Source organism: Ostrea edulis, chromosome 2 (assembly GCF_947568905.1).
Source record: "Ostrea edulis chromosome 2, xbOstEdul1.1, whole genome shotgun sequence".
In the NCBI taxonomy this organism is placed as follows: domain Eukaryota; kingdom Metazoa; phylum Mollusca; class Bivalvia; order Ostreida; family Ostreidae; genus Ostrea; species Ostrea edulis.
In genome coordinates this window covers 37,407,570-37,416,891 of record NC_079165.1, presented here as the reverse complement: position 1 = coordinate 37,416,891, position 9,322 = coordinate 37,407,570, and the positions used below count along the sequence as shown (strand labels likewise).

Sequence of the window (9,322 nt, the reverse complement as noted above, 5' to 3'; positions counted from 1 at the left end):
TAGGGTCATCAAACTTGGTGAATATGTCCCCCATGGTGTTGGTGCAAAGTATATTTTGAAAAGTAATATTTTTGTTTTTCCTCAAGTTATGCTTTATTGGAGTGGATATTTCTTCAACTTGTTGATTAAAGCTATCTTTCATATCCTATTTATACTCTTCAATGTTAGAGAAAGTGTTGACAGAACACTGTCAGCTATTTTTTGACCAATGTTTATTTGGATATTAATCCTTTCTTTGGTTACTACTGAATTTCTGAACTTATCCCAATATGGGAAGGGTGTATTTTGCAGTGTGAGCAATGCTCTTGTTAATTAATAGTCTCTGATGGAGTGCTAGATTAAAAAGCATTTATGATGTAATTTAGATAGAGATGTGATTGAATATAAATGGATTTATTTCCAGCCGTTCATGAAAAGATATTTGTGGTGTTTATGGTAACCAGTTGCTGTTACATGTTACTGAACACACTCATCTTCAAATGGACCAGAACAGACATTCTAACACCAACAGTAAGACTTCACTACTTATATAAATACAACAAGCTGGGGGACCATAAATGAAGAAACTGGCTTAATTAAGACTAATTCAAAAAACTCTGTTGGCATATTTTCAATCTTTAGGGTTTGCATGCATAATTTATTGAATCACACTTGCAATATTACAACACACCATAGAATGGTATGCTCGAAAACATTTAAAGGTTTACAAGTAATTGGATTTGATATTTTTGTATCATCAGTTTGTGATAAGCAAACCTGCTCTAGTACATGTATATCATGTCGTGTTGATGTAGTTCCCTTGATCTCTGTAGTGTTCACTAATTAAAATAAAATCATTTACGCGCACCACAGTATAAAGTTAGCCATCAAATTCTTGTACATTTTGCTTGAAAATGAACAAAAGAAAAACAAAAAACAAATTTAAAAAAACTGAATACAGATTCTGAAGTGATAGCATTCTGATTTTTATACACTGCATGCAATTTGATACCTGAAAATCAAGTATCACAAACTTAGAATAAGTTAAAAGGTGTTGTTTATTTTATCAGGAGAAACAATCCCTGAAGATCAAGTGGATAATGTTCGCATGTATAATGACAGCTACAACTGGCCTTTTAACTGCTTTTGTGTTACACAGAGTGTACTGTGTTCCATACGGTAAGTTTGTTAAATGTTTGTGCACTGGTGTCACCGTACAGTACATGCATCTTATAGATTAGTAAAGCTTTACAGTCATGGGAGTGGATCCAGAAAATTTTCAGCAGGGGGAGGGGATGTGCAACCTAAGTTAGAACATTTTCCACCCAAAAGGGGTGGTGGGGGTTGTGAATGGTCCAAAATGGCACCACCCATCCCCATCTAGAGTTACAAAGTCTCTCTATGCTAAATACCAGATCTCTATGAATTAATGGAAAAAAACCAAAACATAATTAGTATGATTCATTGGTAGTTTTCATGTCTTTTCAGCATTTAGTTTTTTCTCTGCATTTGAGTATGTGATAGCATACTCCAACATGGGATACCACGTCAGTGCATACTTAGAATTTAAACACAAGTCCTTAATAGCAGCAGACTTCATCTCAACCTCTGTACTAACCAATGGAAATGTTCCAGATGCTTCAGATTCTGATAACATCACTCAGAATATAGACAGTGTCACTCAGGATTTAGATGATGACATGGGCGTGAGAAGAAGTTTAAGGGTCAGGAAGAAGGGAGCGGGGGAAAATGTCCAGTGATGATAAAGCAGTTTCCTGAAGTTTAATTTCTTTCACAAATTTGTGCAATCATACAAAATGTCCACATCTGGTCTCTTTATCTTTATGTGTGTGTTGTTATATTCCATGAACATATTATTCTGCAAATTTATCAAATTGATGTCATCAAATGTGAAGTAATTGACATGTTGCAGCATGCTAAGAATGACTTTGTAGCAGATTTACCGGGTCACTTCTACGAGGATTATTACTGGCTTCAATGTTTTTAATTTATTTTAATTAAGAACGTTTCCTGTTATACATGTACTAAATGATTTTTATCATTCAACAAATGTCAGGCAATTGATAATACATATTAGTATCTAGTAATCTGATCCATTTTTGCTATGTTAGTTTAAGAATTGTCATAGATTTACAAAATAAGATAAAACAAGTAGTACTCGTCTTTGTCAGAAATGCAATGGTTTTAAAAGTGGCAATCTAGAAAGATCTTGGTACTCTCGCTCAATTTGCATTTACATTTATTGTAATGGGAGAAGATATTGCAACATGTTTGATTATTACACATACTGCAGATATTTAAATCATTGTCCTGTGGATAGGGTGAATAGCTAGTAAAGCAGTGTACATACATGTATGCATTACTACAGTGATAGATTACAGTCATTGGTGTCTTTGTAACTTGTCGTTAACTTCACTTATTGTAATATATCATTACAATGTGGAGTTTTCAGATGAATTACAATTAATAAGTTAACTTTGTGTACATGTATTAAGTCATTTACTTGCCTCAACTTGATGTTATAAAGTATTGGTACAGGAGGAGATATTACATGTTTAGTGACATAATATTATACAATTATTGACCTTTGTTTTGGTCAATATGATGACTAAGTTACCTGAGAAGTACAATATTGTACTTCAAGGTTAGGTAAATCATTGTATTGACTAAGAAAATGTCAACAATTGTTTTCTTATATGATTGAATAATTTTATATAAAATATCGAATCTTAGTACTCAGGTGCATACAAATTTATACCTGGGTGGCCATTTTTGTTTACAGCGAAAGTGCAAGACTTAATCAAAATGATTAAAAAGTTTTTATTGGACAACCAATTAATGATAACCAATTGCATATCAATTTGGGAATTCCTAATTTATTTTGGTCTTATTTTGGAAAAATAAGATGTTGTGTTCACCTTGATGGTACACTGAGATGAATAAATGGTCTAATTTTTTCTAGTTTGTTGGATCTCAACCAATCAGAAAACTCGGAGTTATTCAATCATATACACTATAATTATAATAAGTATTATTACTGCCCTATCAGAACACTATGAACTTTTTTGCACACTGTAAACACTTTTGCATTATTTGTGCATGTATGTATGTTGTAACATTGCATCTTTCTGTGCAGCAGTAAAAGATAAAAACTGTGATCGAGAGTTTATTTCTAGCACATAATCACACTGTAGTAGTATAAAGTATGTGTCTGATATAAAATGTTTTATATTACCATTTTTTTTAAAAACAGCATCATGACATATTGGATTTATATAAAATGACTCTCAGAGACTGGTTATGCTAACCAAATGCTTTTTAATTTTTTTTTAAATTGTTACTGACCAATTCTTGAAGCATACTGTTAATTTGACATTTGGTAATATAATAAAAGATGCATTCTGCAATGTAATGTGTTGTATGAGAGTGCCAAATCGTTATGCATACATGTACATGTAGCAGCCATTTCAGTGCAATGCTAAGTGAAAGTGTCACACTGTTTTGAAAAGGGCAATGTTCACTGTGATGTCAATATTTGTGGTGTTTCAGTAGTTCAACATTTCATGGTTACATATACTTCAATTTGTATCCTCTACAAATTATGTGAACTTTTTGGAGCATTGTTATATTCAAACCTCGGTAAACATGCTGCATGTGATCCACATGTACATCCCCCCAACTTGTGTCCAAACTACAAAAATTGGCTGTAAATGATTGTGCTGTATTGCCTCTTCAGTTGTTGAAAACTTGATATTGTTCACAGAATACTTGTAATTTTAGGTACTGGTATGTAGTATATAGGCAATTATCAACTCCTAATTGCAAAATTTGTCTTTACTCGGAGTAGTTACTGTATTGAGATGCTTTTTATTCAAAGGGGGTTGGGTTGTTTTGTGTTATATTTTTTATTATTATTGTGAATGGCAAACTTGATATTCTTCTTATTGATGAAAACGAATGGATTTAAGGAAGATTTTTATGTAGTAGGGACTGCAATATCCGAGGACAACTATCGGGTTGTTATCATTATGATAGAGCTACAGTTCTGCAATTTCCTTTGTTGAAAAGTGTTTTTAGTTTGTTTTGAAATAGATTCATCATTTAGACATAATACACATATATTTTGTAAATCTAAACACCAATTCTTATGGTAGTGACCTAATGCTACATCATAAAGTATCTTGCATTTATTTTCACTCTGTTCTCATTCCCTTAGAATTCTGTATTAATATCTAATAGTAGTTAGACTCTTTGATTTGCTCACTTACTTGTACATCACTTCTACACTAAGCAGAGATGTACATTTAGTATTTCTGTAAGTAAAAGTCTTGGTTATTATTTCTGTGATCCATATATACCTCAGAAAATATCAGGTATAAAACAAAGTCAACAGTAAAATTTTAAAAAGTGTTAGAATTTTTTGGTTGTTGAAATTATGATTAAGTAAAAGTATCCTACAGTAGAAAGTCTTGCTGGTTGGAGTGAGATTCACATGTAAATGAAGAAGTCAAAAGTCTAGCTATAGTGAAATCTACATTTGTTTGTGAAAGTGTCAAAGGTCTTCATGTGTACAATTAGGACTCCACCATTCCGGTTCAGCATCCTTTAACTTTTTTTACTTCATGTATATGTGATTCGCATGTGTGAATGTATATATGTATAAATGGTTACTGTCATTTGAATTAAATTATAATGGACAGTAAATATGTACATACTGATGCATACACTCAAATTTATAGTACCTATATGTGATATTACAGGTATCTATACATGTATATTGTTGCAATATATCTACATGTATATATAGAATATTAGTGTATGTAAATTATTCAGAAGTATATTTATAAAATGCATAAAAAATATATGCCTGACCTATTCTACAGAGCATAATATAATTAGATATGTGTACATGCATTGTATACTGTTAATTAGAAATATTTGAAATAGTATTAGTAGCTAGAGTATACATGTATAAGATAGGAAAAAGGAAATGTAACAAAATTGTTTTTGAAAATAGAACTATACATAGGAAATTTACATTTCTTTCAATGTTTGCATGTAATCAAAACATGGCTAGACACAGAAAATTATCACAGTGAACTAAAATAATAAGTACACCCGTTGTAGTAATAGAGCAAAGATTTTTGGAAAGAAAAAAAAAATAAAGCATAGCATTCTTAATTTGAAATAAAAATTATGATATCTGCATCTAGTCCCTCCTGAATAAAACAATTATCTTACACACTTGTAATTCAAAAATAGCGGACTGGTAGATATGCAGGTTTTAATGAATTGCATATCATTTTATTTGATCTTTTTTTGTATAATCCTGTATAGTCTACTGAATGTGTTCATTTACGTGTACCTTTATCTTATTCATTTCCTTTTCATGTAGATATTTACATTGGTGTTTTTGAAACGTGCAGTAATGATTTTTTGTGATGCTTCTACTGGAATACAATGTACATGTATTTACATGCAGTACATTTGTTTGTGTTTTAAGCAGAGTATAATGTCAATGCTTAAAGTGAAAATACATGTAACTAACCTAAAGTCTGACTCACCTAGCTCATTCACAGATAATTCTTCGAAGTTTGAAAACTTAACAGAAATTCTATATGTGCCAATGGTCAATGTAATGGTGTACAATACTTGCTGTTTTTAATGTTTAATGTACTATAAAAATAATATTCCGGCCCAAATCATCCTTACTTGGGCTTAGGTCTAATTGACACTGTTCAGCTACAAGTATTAGGTCACCTGAGTCACTCAGGTAACCTGTTGCTATTGGTCTGTGTCCGTTGTGAGACGTGCATCATGTTTTAACAACTGAATATTTTTAACTTCTTCCTGATAACCACCATTCTGATTGTTTTCAAATTTGGCAGGAGACGTCTTTGGGCATAAGGGGGACATAAATTATAAATTTCAAAACCTGCCAAAAATTTACCAATTTTCAAAACTTGTTCTTCTCTACAACTGCACATCTGTAAGAAAAACTAAATTCATAATCATGTAGAACAGGAAGGCCTCTACCAAATCTGTAAATTTCATGATCCCTGGGGTAGAGGTTCTGATTTCAGGGTAGGGACAATATTACAGTGTTATTGTAACGTATATCATGTAGTCGTTCATCAGTATATGCTCTTTTGGGGACATTTGTGTTTTAAGAACACATCTTATCTTGTTTTATACAGCTGCTGAATATTGAAATTCAATAACATGGATATGTAGAACACAAAAATTACTGTAGATTTCATAGCCCCTGGGGCTAGTGATACTTTTAACTAATACTCAGGTGACCAATAAGGCCTGTGGGTCTCTTGTTTGAATTTGTCAAGTGAAGCTGAATTAATGTTGGAAGAAAGCCAAAAATTGAATTCTCATTTTGCACAATGCAAAAAAAAAAACCATTTGATTTTTTGGCATGTATGTTATATTTTTATCTGCCCTGACATTTTCTATTACTGTAACAGTCAAAAATATATGGGAGTTATGAATGTTAAATTTACCAAGATCCAGTGTACATTTAAGAAATAAATTTCGTTTTGAAAATACATAAGGGTATGAACTGTTACACATTTCTGTTGAAATTCGCCGCTGTTAAAATAGATGTACTATATTCATCAAGATTCATACGCACATTGTTTACAACTGCAGCGCATTCATGAGGAAATGGCTATCATTGAAACTATCAAAGACAAAAATATATTGGGATGTTTGAATATGTAAATGAAGGGAAATGTTCACATTTTTAGTAGTCAGGGGTCTGCATGCATATTAAAATGTGCTGAATAATGAACAACTCTCAGTTACCTTACATTGCTTGATCACTAATGTTTTAATATAATTTACAAGAAGAATTTGTTATATATCACATTTTTTAATGTTTAGAAATCATGATTGGTGCAGCTCCTTTAAAATGATACTTAAGTTTTTTTGGTATTTGTTTCCGAGGATAAAATAAGGATCTGTCGGTCAATATTGTCACCAAGGCAAAGTCACTATCTGTTTCATGTACATGTAAATTCTTATACCAACCATCTTAAATGATACCTACATTCCAACATGATTATCCAAAGCAAATCGAAATATCTAATGCCATTTTTTGGTCAATCAATTGGCACACGACCTCCTAGCTGCAATAATGTAGCCCTATCCAATTTTTTTTATTCTGACGTTTTCTCCCAAAAAAAAAAAAACAAAAAAAAAAAAAAAAAAATCAGAGAGGGCTACATTATTGCAGCCAACAACCTCCCAATGCCAAAACATTTAACACTCGATCATCATGATAATGCCATATACATGTATTCTAACCAAATAAGAAAGCAGTCATGACAATTTCATGGGAGTATATAGCTTATAATTAATCCAGTTAACAATCCAAACCTTTAATAAAAAGTGTTAAGACTCCTATTTTTATGCATGACAAAATCCTATTTTACTGCAAACAGTTTGTGCAGCACAATTACTGTATTTTTTTTATGGTGTTTTTTGTTTTGAGAAAATTCATAATTTTACCAGTAATTCAATGTATACATTTTATTTGATTACAATGGGTTTTAATTTCAAAGTATCTACACTGTTGAATAATTTTGGTCAATTATGTATTTTTTTTTTAACAAATGCTGTAGATTCACTCATTTTCTCGGGGAATCAATATATTTGTTGTTTTGAGGGCTATAATTTCCTCTTCAAACAGGTGAATAACCACATCTCTTCAACCACAATAAAAACAGGCAACTGTATTTCAAATTTCCATTCTGAAGATTTATTTTATCAACATGTATTTGATAAAGTGAATGACATGTATGATGAATGTTGAAAATTGTTGTAAATCACATAAACTGTTATTTCTAATGCACCAAGTATGTCTTTGTTATTTATCAATATGGAAACGGGGTATATTTGATCCTGTGGTTATAAGGAAACTCCAGAATGAAACAATAAACAAGGCTTGTCTAGCATAATGTTACTCGCCCTCTTGGCAATTTCTCGATGAAATAACGTAATTCTACCCGTGATACCTTTTTAACGTATGTGGCATCTGAACCATGCATGAATACTTGTGTACATTCATGTAGATGCATCATCCAACAAAGGAGAAGCCATGTACACTTGATCTCATCCATTTTATTCCACAAACATGAAAATTCATGGGATCGTTTATGCCTTGTAATTAGCCTTAAATCTCACTCCGACGAATTCATTATAAATTGTGGAAATATGGATATATATATAGAGTATATATTTAAAGCTTTGTAGTTGGATATGAAATTTATTCCACAAGACATAATTTAAAAAAAATATAATATGAAAATAAAAAATTCTGTCTTGCTCGTGAAATGTACAATTTAATTGATCCCTACCCAACTACAAAGCATTGAATTTTCTGTTTATTACATTTTCTTTGGTTTTAGAACATGTTTATATCAATGTACAAAAGTAATGCACAATTGGTTCTTAATTATTTTCACACTGTGAAAATATACTTTTATTCAATGGATAAATTATAGTATTTCACTGTTGAAAATGTAATAAAGTGAATTACAGATAAAACAAAGTAAATCAATTAGACCTTGAAATTCACTGTAATGGAGTTTTACTGCAATGTATACATAGTCTTTGGAAATGAACCTGCTTCAGAAACTAGCCATAACCCAGACCCATGTAGTTGTAAATAAGTTTAGTTAACTTTCACTGACAGTAAACTTGCTATTTAATTCATACAAGACATTACAACTATCAGTCAAACTTGATGAACATTTGTGCAACTGGGTCATGGTCAATATAGAAAAAATATAGGTCGGATGCATCATTCGAATTGGGGAATGGTAATATTGATATGCAGGTCCATTTCATATCCATATAGTTTTCTTGGAAATGTACAATTAAAACGAGGCACAGGGGCCACATTGCTCGCCAGATCCACTTTGCTGGTAGAGATCTTGGTGGATATGATACCCAGCATCAGGAGTGGTTGTAGATGAGAGGGAATTGTGACCACCCACTTGGACACTGGGTTTCCTCCCACATCAATGACCCCTTTGTGTCAATATCAGATGAGCCATTGAGATGCATTAATATAAGTTGAACATGTAGAACTTGTTTCTTAATTAAGGAACAATGGTCTTGTTGAGACTCTTAATTAAGGAACAAAGGTCTTGTTGAGGTTCTTAATTAAGGAACAATGGTCTTGTTGAGACTCTTAATTAAGGAACAATGGTCTTGTTGAGACTCTTAATTAAGGAACAATGGTCTTGTTGAGACTCTTAATTAAGGAACAATGGTCTTGTTGAGATAAGCAAAGGAAACAGTGATA

The 9,322-nt window shown here is 31.8% G+C and overlaps 1 protein-coding gene across 1 annotated transcript in view; it reads left to right on the top strand.

Moving 5' to 3' along the window:
* Positions 1 to 7,868, top strand: part of LOC125679116 (post-GPI attachment to proteins factor 2-like) — a 13,699-nt gene extending 5,831 nt beyond the window's left edge. The window contains exons 3-5 of the mRNA XM_048918078.2: positions 404 to 510; positions 1,050 to 1,158; positions 1,468 to 7,868. Of these exons, the coding sequence (XP_048774035.2) occupies positions 404 to 510; positions 1,050 to 1,158; positions 1,468 to 1,739 (488 nt within the window). The 3' untranslated portion in view covers positions 1,740 to 7,868. The remainder of the gene's footprint in view (positions 1 to 403; positions 511 to 1,049; positions 1,159 to 1,467) is intronic.
* The last annotated feature ends 1,454 nt before the right edge of the window (positions 7,869 to 9,322 follow it).